At 40.1% G+C, this 24,317-nt stretch overlaps 2 protein-coding genes and 1 long non-coding RNA gene across 3 annotated transcripts; 1 reads left to right on the top strand and 2 right to left on the bottom strand.

Moving 5' to 3' along the window:
* The first annotated feature begins 92 nt into the window (after positions 1 to 92).
* On the top strand, positions 93 to 460 carry LOC141004995 (uncharacterized). Its single transcript, XR_012179840.1, has 2 exons — positions 93 to 186; positions 313 to 460. It is a non-coding gene; the product is annotated as an uncharacterized lncRNA (long non-coding RNA).
* Positions 180 to 3,126, bottom strand: LOC141004994 (GDP-L-fucose synthase-like). The gene is made up of 9 exons (XM_073476725.1): positions 2,982 to 3,126; positions 2,745 to 2,859; positions 2,534 to 2,662; positions 2,371 to 2,444; positions 2,161 to 2,283; positions 1,298 to 1,440; positions 1,137 to 1,216; positions 731 to 830; positions 180 to 476 (listed from the first exon to the last, which is right to left on the bottom strand). Exons 1-9 carry the CDS (start codon positions 3,107 to 3,109, stop codon positions 436 to 438), a joined length of 933 nt encoding a protein of 310 aa, XP_073332826.1. The 5' UTR covers positions 3,110 to 3,126; the 3' UTR covers positions 180 to 435.
* Positions 3,127 to 12,436: 9,310 nt separating this feature from the next.
* mylk4b (myosin light chain kinase family, member 4b) lies at positions 12,437 to 22,606 on the bottom strand. The gene is given in 13 exon segments (XM_073477042.1): positions 12,437 to 12,481; positions 13,697 to 13,928; positions 14,015 to 14,143; positions 14,242 to 14,312; positions 14,470 to 14,611; positions 14,702 to 14,811; positions 15,545 to 15,638; positions 16,346 to 16,397; positions 16,400 to 16,450; positions 17,495 to 17,721; positions 17,884 to 18,274; positions 20,311 to 20,392; positions 22,079 to 22,606. Coding segments are annotated over 13 exon segments (2,154 nt in total).
* Between the last annotated feature and the right edge of the window lie 1,711 nt (positions 22,607 to 24,317).

Genomic DNA, 24,317 nt, shown 5'->3' with positions numbered 1-24,317 from the left:
CCCCCGTCTGTCTTCCCCCCTCCCTTTTTCCTCACCTGCTCCTGTTTACCTGCGTCTGTACCTGTGGGCGTGGCAGCAGTGTCAGCAGCAGCGGAGAGGCGCACCTGCAGATCATTCCACTCATCATCCCCTGCTAGAAACCCGGTCTCATCTCCACTCCGGCGCCAGATTGTTCCGCCAGTTACGGTGAGTGGCTCTAACCATTGTGTTAGCTTTGTGTTTTCCGTGTTTATACGTTCCACGGATCTCTTCGTGTTTTTTCTCTGTGAGCTCTGTCTCATGTGATTGTGTGTTTTTCTACCTCGTGAGCAGAAAGCTCCAGCGCTTCTCCACTCAGGCTTCCAGAGTTTCGCCTGTGCAGCTCCCAGACGACTCTGCCTGCCTGCCGACCGGCCAGGCTCGTCCACTACGTCCTCCTCCACGAACCCTCTGAACTCAAATAAATTCCTTTGCACCTTGACCACTGCCTCCGCTCTCTGCATTTGGGTCCAGACAGACAGACAGTTTATTACAATCTCATCCAAAGATGAGCAGTATTTGCAGTGATTTCATCTTTTGGCAATAAACCAATCACAGGTTTCCTTCAAAGCTGTAAGTGAGATTGAGAAGAATCAGTGAAGATCAACAGCAGATTTAGTTAATACATATGTCTTCTCCTTTTATCAAGTATTCAAGATTTCTACTCCCAGCCACAGGCACACACACAAACACAACCAAAAGCCTGTCCCACCTTGGTCAAAGGGTGTGAAGGTGAAGTCTGGCAGGTAGTGGCGCAGCTTTGCATTGTTGGCTGTCTTTTTGAACTGGCCGTCTGATTTACTGGTATCATACTAGAGGTCAAAGGTCAAGGAAACTGCATGGAACTCTCCAGATGAGGGCAAAACATTTCTTTCTTTCAAAAGTCTTTGAAGTGTAAAAGATTTAAAAAGAAAAACTGCAATTCTTAACCTTCCAGACATCCAGTTCTTTGAGCTCATTAAAGTAATTTATTAAAATACATTTGTAGAGAATTTGTAGCATCACAGTGAAGATTATATTTAAGAACAACAAACTGAAACATGGACCATAGTAAACCTGGAACAACCTGTTCTATGGTAAGCATGCACTCATCTGGCTTAGCATGATTAAAAGGATACCACCACTTCTCCTTTAAAGTCCAGTGCTTGCACTACTGCTTCAGCAGCCTCTTTGATGGACACCTCATCTTCCTCTCCAACTGAAACAGCCAACACAACATAGACATTACTATAAACTTAACTCAGCTTTCACTACTGATGTGCTGTGTATGACAACTCACCGGAGAGAATGATCGGATCGACCTCTTGATAGTCTCTCAGGACCCAGATGAAGAGACGGGCCAGGTCCAGCGAGTAAATGAACTGTCTTCTGGGAGTGCCGGAGCCCCAGACCACCAGTGGCTTCCCCTCCTCTAATGACAGAAACAAAAGAGCACACAATTTATATGTTGGATTGGTAACAGTGCTACTACTGAACTTATCAAGCCAAAGTAAATACTTTTTCAGTGATTAAATAAATGGGAACAATACAACTAAATAAAATGTCTATGACAAAATAATTAAAATCTGCAGTTAAAAGAGAATGTATGAAACAAAAACATATATTTTAAAGTAAAAAAGAAAAAAGTGACACTGATAGATACTTGGTATTGTCCAAAAGCTTGACCGACTGGTGACTGGAGGTGCAGCTGTTTGTGTACAGGGAGAAGAGTAGAGGGGAGAGAACGCAGCCTTGAGGGGAGCCGGTGCTGATGGTCCGGGAGTCAGAGACGTGTTTCCCCAGCTTCACATACTGCTTCCTGTCAGACAGGAAGTTAGTCATCCACCTGCAGGTGGAGTCTGGTACATGCAGCTGGGAGAGCTTGTCCTGCAGCAGAGCTGGGTTGATGGTGTTAAAGGCAGAGCTAAAATCCACAAACAGGATCCTGGCATAGGTTCCTGCTGAGTCCAGGTGTTGGAGGATGAAGTGGAGGGCCATGTTTACTGCATCATCCACAGATCTGTTGGCTCTGTAGGCAAACTGCAGGGGGTCTAGGAGTGGGTCTGTGATGGTTTTGAGGTGGGTCAAAACAAGGCGCTCGAAGGACTTCATCACCACAGAGGTCAGGGCGACTGGCCTGTAGTCATTTAGTCCTGTGATCCTTGTTTTTTTTGGAACAGGGATGATGGTGGAGGTCCGTCCTCAATGTTGAAGTTGTCATGGGGACCGAACACATTTGTGGGAATCACAGACGTGTAAGGACGCTCATGCTGCTCGAAATATGCCCTGTGAGACGTAAACACAGTTTTACACACAATTCTTATTCGGATGATGATAGTGTGAATTTACTATAGATGTTTGATGAGTTCCAACCTGTTATACACATCAAGCATTCTCTTTGCATAGGAATAGCCAAAGTTCGAGTCATGAGGAGGACCGTTATGGACCTTGTGTAAAGAAGCAAAGTAAAGTTAGTCACCATTCACAAGTTTACAGACACATGCCAGCGTACAGCAAACACATTGATGCCTTTTACCATGGTCTCGTCGATTGGGTAGGTGGTCTTGTCAGGAAAGATGCAGGTGGATAGGCAGGAAACCACCTTGACCACATCAACTGCATGTGCAGCCTTCAGCACGTTATCATTGATGTAGATGTTGTTCCTCTGGAGGGGACAGACACAAATATGAAAATAACACCTGTGCTAGTTTATTTTCAGTGATAACAGAAAAACAACCTTCTCATACCCAAAAGTCCAGGTTGGACTTCATGTTTTTGAAAAGTCCCCCAACCATAGCAGCCAGGTGAATGACATGGGTTGGCCGATGTTTTTCAAACACTGCCATCGTCTCCTCCGTGTTCCTGAAAAGAGGAAAAAAAAAAAAACCCACTCAAAAACCCAAGAAAAACAAGAATTGAATTGTTTCTATTGCTACCAAAACAGGTTTGCTTATTAGATGTAGCTAGAAGAAGGATGTTCTCACAAGAGGTTGGCATCTTTGGACGAGAGGAATATCCATTCTTCCCCCTCCTTGGCTCCCCCCTCCTCATTGACCACGCGCTGTATGGCCCGGCCGACCAAGCCGGACCCTCCTGTCACCAGCACCCTCATTGGAGCGGTGTGATTGGCCTGACAGCTCATCTAGAAAATACAAGACGGACAAATACTCCATTAGGAATAAACATAATCCAAACAAAACAGGACATGTTAGAGGGTATAAGAGATGTTCTGATACCATTTTTTCCTTCCTGTTACTGATCCAATACCAGTGTGTGTTAACAAAAAAAAGAAGATCTCTTTTATTTTAATGGCTGAATATACAACTAACCCTGTATGGATGTGATATGATTGCTATCATTGTTGTTGGCCTGGCTCAGGTAAAACCTTGCAGAGAATGACTGCCATACAACATTCTTTTACCTCTATTTTGACAGTCAGTCATAACCGAAAAAGAACAAATAAAGAAAATTCGAGATCTCGAGATAACGAAACTTTGTTTTCCCGAGATAATGATATAATTAATTCGAGATAACGAAACTTTGTTTTCCCGAGATAACGATATAATTAATTCGAGATCTCGAGATAACGAAACTTTGTTTTCCCGAGATAACGGGATAATTAATTCGAGATCTCGAGATAACGAAACTTTGTTTTCCCGAGATAACGATCTAATTAATTCAAGATCTCGAGATAACGAAACTTTGTTTTCCCGAGATAACGATCTAATTAATTCGAGATCTCGAGATAACGAAACTTTGTTTTCCCGAGATAACGATCTAATTAATTCGAGATCTCGAGATAACGAAACTTTGTTTTCCCGAGATAACGGGATAATTAATTCGAGATCACGAGATAACGAAACTTTGTTTTCCCGAGATAACGGGATAATTAATTCGAGATCACGAGATAACGAAACTTTGTTTTCCCGAGATAACGGGATAATTTTCTTGAGATCTCGAGACAACGAAACTTTGTTTTCCCGACATAACGATATAATTAATTTGAGATCTCGAGATAATGACTGTGATATGATAGGCCTGAGATTATGGAGATGCCCGGGACCTCGTAGCTGGTCAGCTATGTAGTTAACGACGACATCAGGCTCACTTAGATTGTGCCGCCGATATAGCTGAAGCCTTGCTAACTGTCTTTTTAGATTACGCACACTAATGTGTATATTATCTGTAATAGCAAGGCATAATGCTATTTCAGCCTGTGTCAGGCCTTGATTGAAAAGATATGTGACGCGGTGATCGATATGCTCCTGCTCCTCTGACATTGCTACACTGAATGATGTTTCCTGCAATGATTTAATATACTACACTATCGTTTTGTTATCTCGAGATCTCGAGAAATTTATCCCGTTATCTCGGGAAAACGGCAGTTGTTATTTCGAGATAATAACTCGAGATCTTGAGAAAACAAATGAAATTAACTCATTATCACGGGAAAACGGAGGAAATAAAATGTATGAATGCATGGCCCTTTAAGGCTTCTGTAAGTAACAGCTCTGACAGCGTCAATATTTTCACAATCTAAGGGGCAAGTTGGCTCATCATGTAACGTTAGGCTATTTATAAGCTAAAGCTATGTTATTCAAGTTGAAGTAATGCTAGTCTGCTAATGTTTTTAGCTTGTTTGTACCATTGATTTTCAGACCATGAGCATTTGAAATATTTCAAGAAGAGAGAGCGAAAATCGCCACCTAATGAAGAAGAAATAACCTACACAGGTAGATAGCCAGGATACCTTGCATAGTCAAATGGCAAGTCAGAGAGCCAAACAGATTATTCAAAGGCATTTGTCAGGAAATGAACTGGACTAACAGTGGAATTTTAACACTACTCGTTTCTTTGTAGCAGAAAAGAGCTTCTCCAGGTAGCAGAAGACACAGCAGGGGCGGTAGGAGAAACAGCCTCAGCTGACTCTCATACAGGGACAGACAGTCAGAAAAGGTAGGTAGTTCCCATAGGGGCAGATGGGGGGACAAAGGGAGAAAGGGGCAGTAAGTCAGAGTAGTTTCAGTTGTTGTTGTGCGTGGGAAATATTTATTTTGATTATTCCATCTAGGTGTAGGCAAACACCGAAAATCACAAATACCACAGTTTAAACACTGGCTCTATGATACTCCACATGGTAGGTTTAACCTTTTTTAATTATTAAATATTGTGGAAGTAGGAATGGCCTTATAATGAGACCCTTTGAGGAGGTTGCAGCTGTCCATTACAGAAAGGATTATCTGTAACACCAGTTCGGTACTGAGCACCACCAACACAGCATTAAATGCCAAGTGTCAGTTCAATCAGGTATTTTCCTTGCCTTACTCCAGTCACATTACCACCACTTTTTAAATCACATTCCCAAAAGTTGCAGATGTGGTTGAACTGGTAGTGTTCAGGGAAGCTAGAAATACTGAATCTTTTTTTTTTTTTTCAATGCAGGAAACTCGGTCATAAGTGCCCTTGAGCCTGTCATCACCATGGAGCATGAAGCTGTAATTGGGGGGTTCAAGTGCCTATATTGGCTGGTTAAAAATGAGATAGCCCACCGCTACTAAGCTTTGCTCAGCTCCTGGGCTGTGACTATTTCCTCAAGCTTAAAGTAAATACTTGCACAAACATTACAAACTTGATTTTGTTCAGCCATTATACATTGATGTAAAACTTCTTTCCCAGTGAAAAAATACAGCAATCTTTTCATTTTCTGATTTCAAGGTTGATCGCAGGAACAACTACTGCTCTTATCACATTATTGATCAGATGCTGGAAATCCTTACTGAGGTAATCGAGGATACTCTCATGGAGTAGATGAACACATCGCAAGCCATCAGCCTTGAACTCTATGAAAGCACAGATGTTTCCCTGCTTCATCAGCTTGATCTGCAGATCAGGTATGAACATATATTTGGTGGACCCTGCTCACAGTGCAGCAGCCCTATCAATTATCTGCATTAATAAAGCTTAACTCTGGTTCTACATCCTGTTTGAAAGACCCTACTTTTTGCATCTCTGAGCTTCTACTGTAGTTGGAGCAATAGAAGCTAGTATAGATATAAATAACATGGTATGGGATGTGATTATACATTGTTTTAATCGAGATTCCCGTATTTCAGACTTTCCCCTTATTAGAGCCTTTTTTAAAGTTATCTATATTAAACCCCTTATGATGCTATACTTACTGTTGTTTTTGTTTCATTCAGGTACGTGGATAAAGAGGGACTGGTTTTTAATCGGTTCCTTGACATTGTGACAATCAGTGGCTGACACCATTGACACTGCTGTAAAAAGTGTCCTGCAAAACAAGCAGGTGCCAATAGAGAGAATATATGGGCTCGGCACTGATGGCGCAGCAGTTATGACTGGAATGATCATTTGGCTATTTAATGTTAGTGTGTTTTAAGAAAGAAATGTAAATGCAATTTGCCTTGTTGTGTTGACATGTAAACACAGGGCGTGTAAACTGGGTTGCTAAGCAGCTGAGCAACAGCTACCCCACAATCGTTGCCGTGGCTTGTGCCGCTCATCGCCTTGCCCTGGCCTGCAAGGATGCCTCAAATGGTGTGAAGTACATGTCAACTTTCCGGGACCACCTCCAGGAACTGCACTTGTACTTCCACCACAGTGCTAAACAGGACAGTACATATACTATCATTCACAGTTGGTATTTTCCATCTAGTCAGTGCTAACCAGTACTGTCAATGTAAACTAACATTACACTGGTTTATTTTTTCCAGGAGGTAAAAGACACAAGGTGGCTGTCTTAGTACCTGCCCATTGAGGACCTCCAAGAAAACCTGTGCTGGCTACATTGGCAGAGGAGGCAGAGCTTCTCTGATGCCTGGTTGCCAAGGGCCTGTACACCCTTTGTGCAACCTACAGGTTTGTGGCATCGGTGTACCTGCAGTCAGACATCTTGCCACATCTGACACGGCTGTCCAAAATCTTCCAAAGGCCCAATGTCAATTTCCTCCACATCAAGGAGCAGGTGTGTGATGATTAATTTTTAACGTTTTAAGTCTATGTTTAGGTTATGGCCTTCCATATTGTTGTTTACCATTGTAGACATTAAACTGTGAGTGGTTATATTCACAGTAATTTAATTGCTAACATTTCTTTAACTTAAAGTTCCCATCACAATTGAGACCCTCAGATGCATCAAGGATGCATATACACAACTCACTGGGTCCTTCCTGTCCTGTCTCCACCAGACCCCCCTTGACGACCCCCTTGGACTTGGCACCTTCAGCATCCACCATGAGGAGGAGAGGAACAGGAGAGGACAGGGTTTTGAGGACTTGCCACGGGAGGACCAGTGGACAAGATTTGTGAGAGAAGTAAATGTTTTCAAATCAATTTTTATTTATATAGCCGAAAATCACAATCACATTGCCTCAGTGGGCTTTACAATCTGTACAGTGAACGACATCCTCTGTCCTTAGACCTTTGAATCGAGTGAGGAAAAACTTGCCATATTGAGAGAAAAAAAAACTTTTTAACAGGGAAAAAAAGATGGAAGAAACCTCAGGAAGAGCCACAGAGGAGGGATCCCTCTCCCAGGACGACAGACATGCAATAGATGTCGCATGTACAGAACAGAACAACAAAATCACAATTTCCACATTGCATTGACAGAATATCTGATACAAATTATATAATATATGTAAAGTGTGTGGATCCAGGAGACGACGGAGCAGGCAGAGGCATCGCCAAGTGGTGCCTGAGCCACACAACCTCCTCTCCACCGTGGTGACCTGGAAGAGGGCAGGCCACACGAGATAATTAGCAGTAAAACAGAGAGGATCAGAATGAAGAGGCATCAAATTTTATAGAAATACAGATATAAGGAGATAATAAAACAGAGGAGAGCAATGATCCAGTGGAGCCCAGGGTATGACAATCCAGATCTGTCAATATGTGAGGCAGCAGGAGCCAGGAGAGAGAGATTTTCCCAGAGGCCTGTGGTCCATCAGAATGGAGCCTAAATGAAAAGAGAGGAGGAGGAGGAGAAAGCTATAGAGAGTGGACAGTGAGAGGGCAACACAGCTTGCAGCTTGTGAGAACAGAAAACAAAAAACTAAATGAGAGAAATGCAATGTAAATCAGAATAAACAGATTGTTTCTCGTCGGTCGACAAGAAATGTTTGTGTTTGTATTGTTTTTACCTAAATTAGAATGTGTCAGGTCTCAGATTGCATGTGCTCTTTGATTTGGGATTCAATAGTTTCAAAAAGCAAAGAGAAGAAAGAGAATCCAACACACTCATTCGATGAATTAAATACCCACATTGAAATGAAAACTTTTTTTCAGTTTGGAGTCCGATTTTAAACTTGTGCATTTGAACATGCCCCAAAACACTCAAGATTTGGGACCACAGGCAGCTGCACTCAATGATGACGACAACAACTCCCACCTTCAGACCCTTGCTGAAAGGTTTCTCTCTGGGAAGGAGACCTTAATACTCCAGGAGTGGCAGTCCTTCAAGGAGCACATGCATGGAGGAGGGGCATTCAAAGTAAGTGAATGATACTGAAATATTGCACCGTGATCTTCATCATAAACATTGTATCATGTGTCACTCTTCTGCTGTCTATAAATCCCCAAATCTACCTTATGCTCATCATTACATCAAACCTAATACACTTACCATTATACTCACCTTCTGGGGAACTTCTTATAAAAAAAGATTACAAAACAAAAAAAAACCCAACAAACTAATTACTTAAGACTTACCTGTAAAGAGAAGTCCAAGCAAATCCTTGCACTCAGTCTCAAATGACTTCATATTCAGTCTTAAGGGAAGTCTTAATAAGTATTACATTTTACTTGCACACCATGTTTAAATTAAATAAAACCAATTAACCTCTTTTTAAAATAATTTCCCCAGGATAAAATACTGATCTACTGATAACCGATAATGTACATTTTCCATTATTATTGTTATTATTATTTCCATCAAATATTATGCACCCCTACAGCAAATACTACGTTTCTGCACACACTTGTGGGATTGAGAGATTGAGATTGCGCTTTATTTTTTTTTAAAAAGTGTAAAATGTTCTTGCACAGATTGCGTATATATTTTTAGCATATGTTTTAATTTCTAAAAAATAAATCAGTTCAAAGGTGAACACTTTTGCTTCATATGTTTAATGGCTCAAGTTAATGCTTTTGATTTTGTGTTTTGTGTGAACCTCATTGTATACTTAGTTTGCTGCTGACATTTATTTTGGCTAGAACACTGTCACGTACTTGCATACTAGACAAGCCCACTTAAACTGGTTACCATTGTTTTTCTTATGCAAGTTCATCAATCTTTTGTTTGAGAAATAAGGTTTATCTTGTTTTTAGTTTGGTGTTCAACAGCTTCTAAGCAGGGTGGTGCAGCAATGTTTGTATCATTGCTGTCATCACTGTATATTTTCTGTCAGGTTACGTCTCAAAACAAAATATTGTTAGTAATTGTTGCCACCTAGTGGACAGAAGGAGAGACACAGCCACAGAGGATTCAATCTCACAGATCTAACAAGAGTTAACAGGATATCCAGCAGAGATCACTGACCTCATTGTATAGTTAGCAGCTGACTTTTTACTTGTTTTGGCTAGAATGATGTCTCAGACCTTTATTTGTATTGGTTTTGGCTGTGTGTTTTACTTTGACAAGAGTGTTTTCTCACAGCTTACTGGAGTTATGCATTAACATTCACCAAAATATTGCAAATCAAGTAACAAACTGCAAAGGAATTAATAGATTACAACAAAAAAAGTCTAGATTTATCATCAAAGCAGATACACATACTAGACTATACCACTTACCAGCATTCAGTTTTAATATGCTTACATATCTTCAACAAAAAAACAGATATAATTCTGTAAATTAGAAATAATGTAAAGCCCAAAAATATACAAAAACAAAGGATCAATTTGGCCACATTAGAAATCAACATTCTTCTCCTTCCACCTTCCAGGTATCTTAACTCAAGTAGAGGTATCGTTTTGTGCACTGAGGATTTGAAATATGTCTCTGAGATTTTATTTGGTACCCCAATACAACTGTGGTGAGTAGAATTTTGGTTGTTATGCATAAATCATTGAAAATGGTATTTCAACAATGTACTTTTCAAGAAGTTGTCCCAGATCCTGTGGGTAATCCAAACACTTTGCTGTGAACACATTTCATTGGAACTACTGTGCTCTGAAGCAAACAGAAACAGTCCTCTCCATTTATACATTGTAGTCATTTTAAAGGTCCAATTTGTCAGAAAGCTGATTTTTGAGTCTCTTCCCAGCCTCACACCAGCAAAACTCAAAATACATGCCTGCTTTTTTTAATTGAGATGAGGCTGTGAAATGATTTAGGTTAACTAACTAAATTTTGGTTAGAGCTGGATTTACTCTCCTTTTCCTGTTCACAGAGCCTTTGCTTGCTTCAAAGGTTTGATGTACACTGATAAATGAGGCTCGTTCAATGTGAAAATGTCGATGAGAAAAACAAATTTAAAAACATTACATACAAAGCCTTTATGTAACAATGCAAAACCAGAACTAAAGTCTGTTTTCTGGTATGTTTTTTGGGGAAAGAAAGCTCTGTTTCTCAGATGGGAAGCTGACTAGAGAAGGAAGTAGTATTTGAGTGGGATAAACCTTTCAAACTATAAGTTGTCAGACAGGAAGTAGTATTTTGTAGGAATTAACCGTTCAAATTATAAGTCAGGAGACAGGATGTAGTATTTTGTAGGAACAAACCATTCAAACTATGTTATTAGACAGGAAGTGGTATTTGAGTGGAATAAACCTTCCAAACTATAAGTTGTTAGACATGAAGTAATATTTGTGTGATATACTCCCTTGTTTGCATTTTTCCAAATTCAGTAGGTGGCACGGTCGTGAAAAACTTGGGTCTCAGAAATGCAGTTCGAGGATTTCAAAGAAATGGAATCTAAGACACATCACAAGTGTTTTCTGGTGTGCTTTATTTATTTGCTTATTTATATTCTACATTGATTTATGTCTCATCATTACACAAGAAAACTTGAAAAAAATAAAATCATAAATTCAGAGAAACAGATTCAAATTCACAAAGCTTTTCCCTTTCCAAATGAGACAGCCAACAACCTAGTGACAAACATTAATCAAGCTACCCACCTCTCAGACAGAACGGGGGCAGTAAAGCACTGACTGTCTTCTCTGCTCTGCTGTTGGCTCTCCATCAAGCTGAACTGTGCATTTACACATATGTGCACAACTAAGTGAAGTCCTGTTTGTTACCCCTGAAAATAATCCCATCTTGAATAAAAGCTTTGCACTTCAAGTACAGTCTGGTGTTGAACCAGTTAATAAATGACCATAAGAATCCACGTCAGTCATAAACATGAATCATTCATAGGTAGTATTCTGTTGTTCGTTATGCCTTCATGGAAGGTGAGAGGGCTACTCCAAACTGCCGAAGCAAAGGCGAGCTAGTGGCACGAACGCATACAGAAGGAAGTCCAGTCTACAGTGAAAATGTACCAGAGATGTGGCTGAATGTGGCACGAGTGGGGAAGTATTCAGTCATTGAGATATTCTCACTTTTCAGGGGAATGAGAGTATGCAGCGTTGTGTTATATACAAAATAAATTACAGTGGTGTGACTCAACCAAGATCTATATATATTTTTTTAACCTTATGTCCCAGAAAGAATAACATTTTTATAAGACTTGTACATTAAAAGAAAGAAAGAAAATCTGTATTCACAAAAATATATAATTAGAATAATAGCATTCAGTCTACATTTTGTTTAAAGTTGTTTGCTAAATCTTGAAGAAATAGGCCAAAAAGTGCATAGCATGCAACAAACCAGGACATGACATGACATGACAAACTGATCACTGACAGGAGAATAACAGCATCTATTTGATGCTAAACTGATGAGTTTTACCTTCACAGTGATATACATGGAAGTTGTAGAAGTGACGTTGTAGATCTTTTAATCTCTAACATTTCGGATTCCTAATATGATACAGGTGGTTCTGTGACCCTGGCACCATAGAGCTAGAGAGTCCTCATGAGTTCAGTCTGAAGTTTTCTGCTCTACAGAACAGTAAGCATGCTAGCAGGTGGTTTGTGCCTCGAAGGCAACAGTAAAAAAGTCTCTTTTTAATCCTGCAGTCGCACACTGTTCAGGTCAGAACTATGAGTTGTGGAGCTAAGCTAACATCAGGATGCGAAGCAGAGAGTAGTTATCCAGTAGCCATACAGGTACAGCAGCATTGGTCCAGTGTTGGGCTCCAGGGCCCTACATTGTCAAAAGGCATGCTGAGGGCCTCACAGTGTTTCTGGGAAGGAAACGGAAAAAGGCAGATTCAGGTTTGAGCTTTCCAGATGGTGAAGATTTGGTGATTTACACTGAGAATAAATAAATCTTTATGTTGGCTAACAGGAAAATATTAGTCTTACCTGTCTAGCTCTCTGGAGAAGGAGCATGTGTGGAGTGGCACTTGTTTTTCTGCAAAGAGAGATAATTGAATGAATTAGTGAATTGGAGCAAAGGTTTGTGCGCCCATTTATAAGGACCTCCTAACCTTTTTTAAAAAAAACTTATTTACAATAACCTGTGTTGTGTCACACATGTTGTTCCACAGGTGAAGAAAGATGTTCCTTGCTCATAAGTCACACCAGTATCAAACATATATTGAAGGAGTTTTATGGAGCCTGGAATTATTGTTGAGAACTTGAAACATTAAAAAAAAAAAAAATTAAATTGATGAATTCAATTTTTTAGTTAATTGATGCCCAATGTCGGGGGTGTCCAGGTGACCTAGGGATCTAAGACATTGATATTTCATCTCAAAGCCTCTTCAAGTGAAATTATGTCTCTCCCTCTTCACTAATGTCCTGGGTCTCTACTGACTGTTAAAGTTAAAAATGTCCCCAAATACTAAAAAACAAACATAAATACATAGATTATTTATGAATGCTATATTTTACTTTTCACGATTAAATTTGCAAATGTTTTTACATATCATTTAGTTTAATCTCAAAGACATCTGTGTTTGGCTTTCACAATAAGGGCCTGTTTATACACAACAAAACTGTTTAACTAGCTTTAACTCTGTCAGTTCACACCTGGCATTAACATGCTTCTCGACATGCATCTCAAGTGACCACTTGTGATTGGATCTCGCTGTCCTCTATATGCAAATAAACACGTACATCCCTGGCACAAACAGACTTGAGAATCTGCTGTAGACAGTGTTTCATAAAGTTCAAAAAGTTTCTCAACTCAACAACTCAAAAATTTAGCAATTTTTGAAGGGAGTCTGGGGACTTTCTCCATGGATATCAAAGAAGAAGCCTATATTGGTTTCTGTTTACTGTAATTGTAAAATTTCACATGTTTACTGTCAATAAAATGTTTCTTGCTTCACAAATTTAATGTAAATGGTGAAATTAGTAGAAACTGTATTCAAACAGCTGCTAAATGTTGGCAGGTAAGACGCAGACAGGCTGGTACAGTGAACATGAATGATTTAGAATTTGCCGTAGCTGTTTTGCAATGTTTGTTAAGCATCTCCTTACTCAACAACCCCCAGAGAAGCAACAAAACCTCTGATTGGCCAGCTGTTATGTTTTGTGTTGTGCTATTTGGACAGGAATCCTGTGTGTTCCAGGCAGCAGCTCTAGTTAACAGTGCATCTTAATTAGAAACACTGATAAGCACCTTCTGATTTAGCCGATAGTGCAGACTCCGGTCTGACAGCCAGGGGTGTCTGAGCGACTCGGACGCACTCATCCTCCAGCTTTTACTCTTCACCAGCAGGCGGGTGATGAAGTCTTTGGCCTCGTCAGAGATGTCCGTAAACTCCTCCTCCTCAAAGTTCCACTGACAGGCCAGGATGTTGTTCAGCGTTTCGTTGTCATCATCCCCCAGAAATGGTGACAAGCCACTGAGCCTGGACCAAGAGGAAACAAAGGTCAGGGATGCTACTGTGTGTCTTTTTATGCTGTTTGTGTGTGTGAATGACCATGCACAACTCACAACATGTAAGTGATGACGCCAAGGCTCCACATGTCTGTGGGGAATGAAACAAACTCGTAGTTGATGACTTCAGGAGCTAAAAATTCAGGCGTTCCAAAGTTGACCCTCAGCTTCTCCCTGGGTTTATACCTGTCAGAGACACAAGAGCAGAAACATAAGAGATATATCTCAGACTGAGAAAGTCATCTGATGAAAGCTTTAAACTGTAAATATATGATAGATTTTACCTCCTGGCCAGGCCAAAGTCAATGATTTTAATCTTGTTAGTCGCTCTGCTGACACAAAGAATGTTCTCAGGCTGAAAAAGAACAAAAGAGAATGATTATAGATAAGAAACAAATATAATTCAGTTAAATTGAGGGTTTAATATACTGCTTTTCAGACAAATTCCTCCCTCTGGGGTGACAAATAAGAGAAATATGTATGTATGAGATCCTAAATTAAAGCAGGTTTACCTTGAGGTCAAGGTGTAGGATGTACATCTTATGCATGTACTGCAGCCCTTCACAGATCTGCCGTATAAACAGCACTGTGTCCAGCTCCGTCAGGTTGTAGTTCTCATCAATGATGCGGTCGAACAGCTCCCCTCCCTCCACACTGCGGCACAGAAAAAAAAAGGCTTGTAAACTTTGTTGTATTCTTGTAAATTTGTAGTATACCAGCACACCTGATGGCACCCTGACTTACTATTCCATGACCAGAATGATGTCATGGCGCGACTCAAAGGCAGCGTACAGCTGGATGAGGTTGGCGTGGTTCAGCTGGTTCATCACCTGGATCTCATTCCTTACCACCTCCTGAGAGACAGACAGGACATATTGTCATATAAGTCTTACAACACACAAATAGTACAGTAGGGATAAACAAACAAAGTGTAGTAAAACATAGAAGTAGATTGTGGAGTGAATTTTGGTGTTTAAGACTCACATTTTAGCACTTTTTAGTGACAAATCAGAGTTAGATTTAGCTGAAGATGAATTGAAAAGGGGAGAAATTAAGATCTGCTGAATGCATCACAGGCTCTAATCCTTTCACACACTACTATGTTCAATTTTGACATTAAGACAGACAGACAGGCAGACAGACAGACAGACAGACAGACAGACAGACAGACAGACAGACAGACAGACAGATAGGATTTGTCAGTTTTGTCATGGACGATCACAGACAGCAACATGAGCCAGCAGAGGATTTGGCCGTATGTTTGGTGGGCTTTTGGTCGGCTCTGAGCTTTTTGAATGTCTCAGATGATAATGTAACCACAGAGCTGTGCTCAGACATCTGACCTCCCTCACATCACTTTCAGATGACCCAATGCAAAAAAGACACAATGAGGCTGACAAATTGCCACGTGCCCACATCCTCTGGACTGTTGAGCTGCATCTATTTTTAAGATGATCCTTTATGGTGCTTAGCAATAATAAAAAAAAAACATTCATTAGACTGTCTGGGATAACAGGCACCCCAGTACCATTGCTGAGCATGTACTCTGTTTTGTATGCAGCATTCATCGGCCGATCGTTACTGCACCTTCTCTTTCTGGCTCCTGGCTTTGATGATCTTGGCAGCCAGCGTCAAACCAGACGAGTTCTCCATGCACTTGTGCACTTGTCCGAAACGCCCCCTAACGAAAGAAAAACAAACACAGATGAGTCAAACACAGACATACCAGAGACAGAAGTAAATGTGCTAGAAATTGGATTTTGGATTTACAAAACATTTATTCTAGCAGTGAAAGGATTATATGATCAACAGGAAATCACCAACAACAGCTGTCTTACGAGCAGTGTTGTAAAAACTACCCAAACGTCATACTTGAGTAAAAGTAAAGATATCATGCTAAAATATTACTTGTTTGTTTAAAAGCTTGATATATCTGATATATAACTTTTTATTTATTTTTTTACTATTTTCTGACTTTTATGGACCAAACGATTAATTGCAAAAATAACTAAAATGAAGTGATAATGAAAATAATTATTTGCATACACACCTCATCATAATAAGCTCCTTCAGTCACACAGTGATTAGGCCTCTATACTGTGCCATTATGTCAGAGATTTGAGAAATGTGCTTGCGTGTTGAGGGGTAATCTCCAGTTTGAGAGACAGGATTTAGCACTGGCCTATTACATCAGAGCGGCCCGCTATTTCGCAAGTTCCCCCCTGCGGCCCTTTAGGGGCCAATAATAAGGTCTTGGAAAAAACTATTAGGCATCCCATTGCAGGGTGTGAGATCCTCTGTTATTTCATTAGAGACGACCGATGTGTTGAAGTGACTGTGTGAATAAAAATAAACTCTTGAGAGCTGTGGTTCACCCTTCTTACTCACCCTCCCAGGACCTCGTCTCTGTTGATTGTGTAATAGGTGGCTATCTGATGGGTTTGGGAGTCACAATGCGGTGGTCGAAAGGTGCTAACGGAGGAGGGCTTGAATCTGAAGGAAGCATAAAGACATATAGACAAAAATTAACACTGTTTCACACTGAAAACAGTGTGAAACAGTGTGAAACAGAGATGGAAGAAGAGGCCTCGGACCCCCAGAAACAAAGTGGATCAAAAATAGCAGCATGCCAATGTCTCATTATCTGCTCTGCCAGCTGTGCCGACTGACATGTTAGTGATGCTTCAACAGGCATGGTGTTATGACATTGGATCTGCTTCAAAGTAGGAACAAAAAGTCAAATGTCACCAACTGAGTTATATCTACATGGAGAGCCTGCTGCACACGAATATGGCACAGAAGAGGATTCATACATGGACGTAATGAGTTCAGGAGTCCAACATGCATCTTTTATGGATAAAATTTGTTGCCTAAACTGCAGGCGTACAGTTGTAGTGTTAGTTGTAGTGTGATAAATTGTGTACATTTTCGATCGAAGAAATGTGTCTTTGTGTTTAAAGATCCTGTACTTCAATGTAAACAAGCCTTATTTGTGACATCACAAATTGTTTGGAAGCTGCACTGGCCCGACTTTTGAAATGACATATTTTTGCATAATCATAGATTTTGGATTTCTTTAATAAGAATAAAGGAGTAGATGTAATTTTAAGGATTTTTAACAAGATAATAGAACATTATTTTGGAAAATCCATATCAGAAAAGCATTAATAGTCGTAAAGTCAAGTACAGTGTTTTTATACATCTTAAAAAATATGTGGAGGGGATCTTTAAGCAAGAAACTGCATGCAAACCTTATAATATTCCACATCTTTGATAAATTATGAAAGTAGGTGATTTAAAACAAATGTTGTTTAACGTTGAAGTGTAATACATGTCAATATATCACCTTTTATTTCAACACCAAAAGAGTTCATAAAGCTATATCCGACAATAAACAGGATTGAAGCTTGAGCCAAATGTTTTTCTTTCAAAATAATTCTGCAAACGATTGTCATCAAAATTGAAGCTTACACAAGAAAACAAATTGCAAACTTGAATTGTTTCACATGCATTCATGCTAAGTAAGAAATGTCTCACCAATAATAAATTCCTTCACTTCTCCCTCCTTCCCCTCGTCTTCCACCTCCGTCTTTACTTCTTCTTCAGACTTGGGGGCCTGTGGCTCGCCCCCCTCCACCACCTGTCCATCAACGTTTTCCACTTTACTGTCCTCCACTCTGCTTTTTTTGAGGTCGTCCTTCACCACGTCTTCTTCTGTGACGCGACGTTTGCTGCAGGTGGCCACATCGCCAACCTCCTCAGAGCTACATGTGTAAACATAAGAGAAAACATTGAACACATATTTTACTTTATTCAATTTTGTTTTATTTTTCTTCTCCTTCCTCCAAAGAGTTTGCTCTTAACTGACTTCTCTGACGTGCATGAATAAAATTTTAAAAAGAAATTAAAAAAACAGCTAGGAATACCTTTCCTGTGGAAGGAGAGAAGTCTTGCAGATGTCTGCGATGACACTCTGAGCTGTTTCTGATTTTGACGACTCTTCTGCCTCTCCTTTACACACTTTCTTCCCATCATCCTCCATTTTTCCAGCCTGATCTGGACTAACATTGTCTGTCTTTCCTTCTTCCTCTGACTCTGAGTCCTCAAAGACATCCTCCTCCTCGTCTTTCTCCTCTGTTGCCGTCTTCCTCTCCTCTGACTGGGCAGCAGAGGTGTCCAGGATAAGCTCCTGTCTTCTTCCTTCACTTCCTCTGTCGTCCCCCCTCTGGGTGTCAGCCTCTGCTTTTCCATGGGAATGCTCAGTGTTCTGCCTGTTGAGCTTCTCCACCTGTTCCGGTTCATTCAGCGAGGACGTGTCTGATGTGGGAAAAACAAACAACAAAGACATTTTTAAATGAATGACCCTGGCATGGATACAATAAATATTCATTTATTTATAACCACACCAGTGGCTCTAGGGATGCCAATGTTAGTCCATCAGTCAGTCAGTGCTTTGATCCATATTGAAATAATTCAAGAATTACAGCAACTTCTTGTTCCCCAGAGAATGAATGACTGTTTGATTTTCAGATATTGCATGTGGCGCCATTAACTGGTCAAAAATCCCACTTGTCAAACACATAGCATAATGATGCCTGAATGCCTGAATCCATTAGTCTGTGCTGTATTTTAGATCTTCGGTTCTCAACCTCAGGAGATAATGTCCAGAGGTCACTAGATGATTGTGGAGGCAAAAATAAATTCATATGTTTTAGATTGGGGAATAGTTTTTATATACCAGTGATGTAATTTGCCTCTTAATAGATTTTATTGAGTGTGTTTGTGAGAGTCAGGGTATGCTTACATGAGTTTCTCGTGTGGACACAAACACACACACACACACACACACACACACACACACACACACAAAAACAAACCTTTTTATTATTTTGGCACTTTCAGGATTTTGTGAGTTAAAAGTCTGGGGGGGAGGGGGTCATGAACACCAACCTGATTTTTCTGGGGGGTCACGACATGAAAAGGTTGAGAACCACTGTTTTAGATTAATGCTAACACTACGTAGCGTAGCATAAAGAACTACACATCACCGTTAAAGAGAAGGTCAGGGTGGATGAATGGGTCAAACCAACACTAGACTTCCTGTTCGTGTCCAGGGTGAAATTAAGAATCAACTGTAAGTCAACATACTTATTATAACCCAAACCACAATGTTTTCCTTACATAACCATTACAGTGCCTAAACCTAACCAAACTGAGAGGTTCAGCAGACCTTGTGCTGCAACGGTCATGTTGTTTTAGTTTGTTTGTTTGTTTGTTTGTTTATTGGTTTAAATATACAGAGACAATGCACATTAATAAACATTTCTGTAAACATGCCGGTTTAGCCACGTTGGCTAATTTTCAACCGTAGTCTCTGGGGCAGGTGACTTGAGCACTACAATAATTAAAAATGCATTAAAAAATAAACAAACACAAAACAGTACTATGCCTACTTATAAAGTACAGTATACAATACAATATATTACAGTGCATACAATAAAATACCTTCATTACAGTTTCAGAACAGATGGTCACAAAATTGACCGTCTCTCAACCATAGTTTTAAATTTCTTTTAAAAGAAAGATAAGTGTCATACTCCCTGAGCTGCACTGGAAGAGTATTCCAGGTGTGAGTAGCTCTCACCGAGAAGGCTGCCTGACCAAAAGCAGTCCTTCTTTTTGGAACTACACAGTCCCCTCTGCTGACAGACCTCATATGTCTGTCAGTGGATGTTTTCTGTGTAATAAAAGTACCAAGGGGGGGAGGAGCCAAGCCATGTAGGATCTTATAAGTGAGACAGGCATCTTTGAATTTAATGAAGTTGTCCCAGCTCAATAGATTGTAATTTGAAATGCTGTGACAATGATGATAAGTATTTGACTTCTTGTCCAGTACTTTCACAGCCTGATGGTAAAGTACTTGTACAGATTTTAATGTTGTACAAGAGGCTTGTGCCCAGCTGGTCAAACAGTATGACAGGTGTGACATAATGATAGCATTAAAATACAATACCGCTGCTTTTGTTGACAGTGAGTTTCTGATGTGGCGGAAATTTGATAAATGAAACTTTGCTGTGTTTACTACTAATTTAATTGGTTTTTTGAATGTAAGGTTTGAATCAATTTTTATTCCAAGATATTTATATTCAGACACAACTGTCAACTTTTCCCTAGTAACATAGACATCATAGTAACAGTGACGTGATTTTGGGAGTCGTTGCTGACCAGTCATTTAGCTTTAAGGTGTATTGATTTTGATTTCTGTACTGGCTTAAAAAAATCTCATCTCGTCCATATCTAATCCAGCAGATAATCAAAGAACAAACGTCTCTGCAGAAACTGTTTAAACCTACCTGAAGTGTCCTGAGGTCTCCTCTTCTTCTGAGCCTTTAAGCCCTTCAGGCTCAGTTTGGCTTTATCCCTGTCATCCTTTGCCTTGTTGAAGAGAAAAGAAACAAAGATCAAGTATTAAACAATGAATCCACACAGTGAGAGATGCACACAACACTTGCGTGAGGTTTTATATTTCCAGCAATTTTTTTTCACTTGTCAAAGGCGCCAAGAGTAATCTATGGTAATGGAGCCAGTAGTCTGATTTCTGAAGGGAGCAACGTAGTCCTATACTGTACGGGTTTCCATTTGCATGCCGAAGTGTTTGTTAGTGTTTCTATGGTTGCCCCCATAACTCAATGTTCTGGGGGACAGAGGCCTCCTCCTGGAGCAAGAGGAAAGGTCACATATCATCTGTAGCAGACGACACGCTGAACCACACAGGAAAATGTTTTATTCACACTTTCCAACGTATATTTTACAGTTATTAAAGAAGACAATACAAAGGCAATATCAATAAAAGATAAATCTTGATGAATGACGCTAATATTAATGGTGGAAAAGAAGTTCAGGTGACCCCTGCTGGAGTTTCCATGTTATTTGATACGTCTGGCAGAGGCTGTCCGGTAATGTAATAAATCTGTTTTCTTAACCACAAAGCCATTCCTAAAAACAGCTTCTGAATCAGCAGAATTCAAGTATGTAAGATATTCCATCCCACGCACAAACATAAACACACCTCCTGCATAGGCATGGCAGTAAACGTTATGCAGAAGTCCTCTGTACATTCTTCTTATTGCATCAAGGATAAGAAACATGCACAATGTGACGCAGACTGTGTGGCTTCATAAGGATGCCAGGCCGTCTAATCAATCAATGCACTAGTGTCAGAAGAAGCCAGACAAGTGCTACTCTGACGCTGTGCAGCTGCAGTCCAACCTGCTGCTGATAAAGTCGTAGTTTGGATAAGATAACCAGTCTGACTCAAATCATTTACACCTCAGAGGCAAATGACAATCACTGCATGAAGGAAAATTACTTAACATTACAGAGAACGATGTGTTAAAGTACAGTGAAGCTATTTATAGATTTACAAGGAGCCTTATCAGAGCTAAGAGGAATGAGCAGCTTTACATGCCAAGATGGAATTTTAAAAACCTGTTAAAAGGCATTTTAAGATGTATTGTTTGTACTCCAAATGATTGAGGTTTTAGAGCCACGTATTTATAATATCACTGCCAACAGGTCAAATGTTATTTACAACCTCTAAGACAGCAGTTAATGCAGCACAATGCAATTAGTTCCTCTCACTATTTTACCATTAACGACACAGCACAGTGTAACAAAACCATGGGAACATTTCACTTCTTCAAAATGTGGGAAAAGAGAACAGAAAACAGATGGAAAAACCTTTGATTTTTTTTACCACTCCTTGCAGAAAAGCTTTGCTTGTTATTAGAGCCGTTTTTGGGGGCCAATGCCCATATATTGGCAGATATACACACATTTTTTGCAATGATCCCTCATATGTGGTTATCAAGCACTTGTGACAAAGTGATGTAACAGAGGCAGGATATTTTAACAGACTGACTATAAACTTTAATGTCTAAAATTACATCATTGCACTGAATAATATAAATGATCCCAAGCATCTTTTTCTGCGTTATAATCTCTAAAAAAAATAGTTTTCATATCGCTGCATATCGGGCATATACCAGATACCGCTATATCTGTGATACTACCCACTAATATATTGGTCGTTCTTACTTGTATTGTTGTCAAATCTCTCACCTTCTTATTAGCCTTGCATCCAGGCTGTTTAAACAACAGCTCCACCAGCCTGGAGCTCTTCACCACTTCCCCAATGAAGCTGATCACCTGCTGGGTGCCCTCCACCAGCTTCTCCACCCCCTCCAGCCTGCGTCCCTGACTCTCCATCCGCTCGCTGGCCCTCTGCATGGCCCCACACAGCTCCCTGCACAGCTCAGCGCCCGACCCGCGTCTCACCCCATGGCCCTCCTCATGCATGGAGGCAATATCTCGACCCATACCACGGACGTCCTGCGACAGGCCATCCAGCCGGGTCAAAACAGTCTGCTGCATATTGAGCAAGCGCTCCATCTGGGAGCTCAAGGAGTCCATTCTGGTCTCCACACAGCGTAGGGCGGCATCGTGAATGGAGGAAGCTGATGATGAGGAAGAAGAAGGTTGGGACTTGTCTGATCCATTCAGAGAGAGCTTCCTTCCACCAGGCTTCTGACCGTGAAGAGGGTTTGGGTCGTAGACTTTGGCTAAAGAGTTGACAAGGCTGGAGCTCATGACTGATTTACAGCAAATGTCCTCACAAACAGCAAAAACTTTTCACTCACAAATTAAGTCTGTTCTCTTTCTCGCAGCCTCAATAGAAACAAAAACCATATTACCAAGACAAAGCTACGGGTGGAAGAAAAGAAGCAGAGGGAGAACAGAGGTCTCTCCCTCAACACTGCACCACAGAGATGAGTTTTAAGAATAGCAAATGGCTGCTCTCCAAATTAAAGTGCAACCCCCTGTGGACGTCAGGGATTGAGTGGCCAGTGATAAGAGCCGGGGGCTCGGGTGTGCAGTTGGGGATTGATGAGGGTTAGGGGTAAATGCTGGAGAGGAACACTATGTGACATTCGAGACACTTCAAAAGCCCTTCAGTCAGGTGTCAGAATCCCAAGAATCTGGGACTGAAATATGAAGCTGTAAAAAGTAAGACAAACAAATAAAATGTACAGCCAATAAAAAAGAGCAGAAGATAGAGGAACAACAAATCTGATCATTTAAGAACTGGTACAAGTTTCTGCAGATGTACTAGCATACAGTGTATATTGCACCACATGGATCTTAATTTCAGATTCAATGCAGAAGTATAAGGTTTTCACATTGTTCCATAACAGGAAGTTGGGTGACAGGTGCAAGCGTGTGCAAGGCCCCAAAAACTTTATTAACCAGTTGTACCCCGCCCTGTTAAAGACACAAGCATTGAGGGTATTTCTGAACCTCGTTAAATGCCACACGGGTCTCATGACTGATTTGTTTTTACTCAGAGGATGTGTCAGCAGAACGTTGTGTAATTACCAGACCGAGACTTTCTCACAAAAAATAGTTTTTGACTTTTTAATGTTGGGAAATTGAATTCTTGTCAATTTTTATTTAGATACTTATAATAGCACTTTTCATACTAGCTACTAAATCACCCCATTTGATTGGTATATTTGTCAATGAGTTTTTATTATATACCAAAGGTCAAAAAAGTTTTGCTAACCAAACTATTATTTAAGGCAATACCTAAATCCCTTTTTCTTTGGTCTCAAGGTTTGGAAACCTATCTTCAAAAGACAGAAGCTCTCAGAATCAAATTGTTAAATGGTCAAGTTTGCTGTTTGGTGAGTCACAGCTTAACCCAGAGTCCCTGTACATCAGACAGTTAGAGCAGTTAGCCAGTTTGATTTCACACAGTGAAGTTCAGCTTCTTCTCTCTGGACGGATGTTTTTGTATACCCAAAAATGACTTTGTTCTTGCAGCTATCACTCAGGTGAATAAGTCAGAGCTTCATTTGCACAGATGCTAGAGAAGCTTAGTTGTTTGTTTTTTCCTGGATTTTTAAAAAAAAAAATGTATTCTTGTGGCTATTTTAGTTTTTTTTTATTGTTAATTCTGTCCTCATTAGTAGAGCCATGAGTATCTTTAACAGGTTTTATAATGTTTCTCTATCGCCATTATGGATGTAAAACTTGTGTCAAGGTGCATCCCTTTGTCTTCTTGAACAAACTAAATTTACCTATGGCTACAAATAAAGTAACATGAACCAGAATTTTTTTTTTTTTTAACTTATGATTTTGTTATTGAAAGGAACAAGTACACAAAATGGACCAGTGCTGCATCTCACTGCACTGTAGCCTAAACTAATATCGACATATAGAGTTTTTGGTTTTATGTATTTTATTTATTGTTTAATACGGCTGTAAAGATGTACGGCTGTACTATGTTTGTTTGACACAT

The sequence above is a fragment of the Pagrus major genome, chromosome 11 (genome assembly GCF_040436345.1).
Source record: "Pagrus major chromosome 11, Pma_NU_1.0".
Taxonomy (NCBI): Eukaryota; Metazoa; Chordata; class Actinopteri; order Spariformes; family Sparidae; genus Pagrus; species Pagrus major.
The sequence above is the reverse complement of the archived record's forward strand: the minus strand, read 5'-3'. Positions and strand labels throughout refer to the sequence as shown.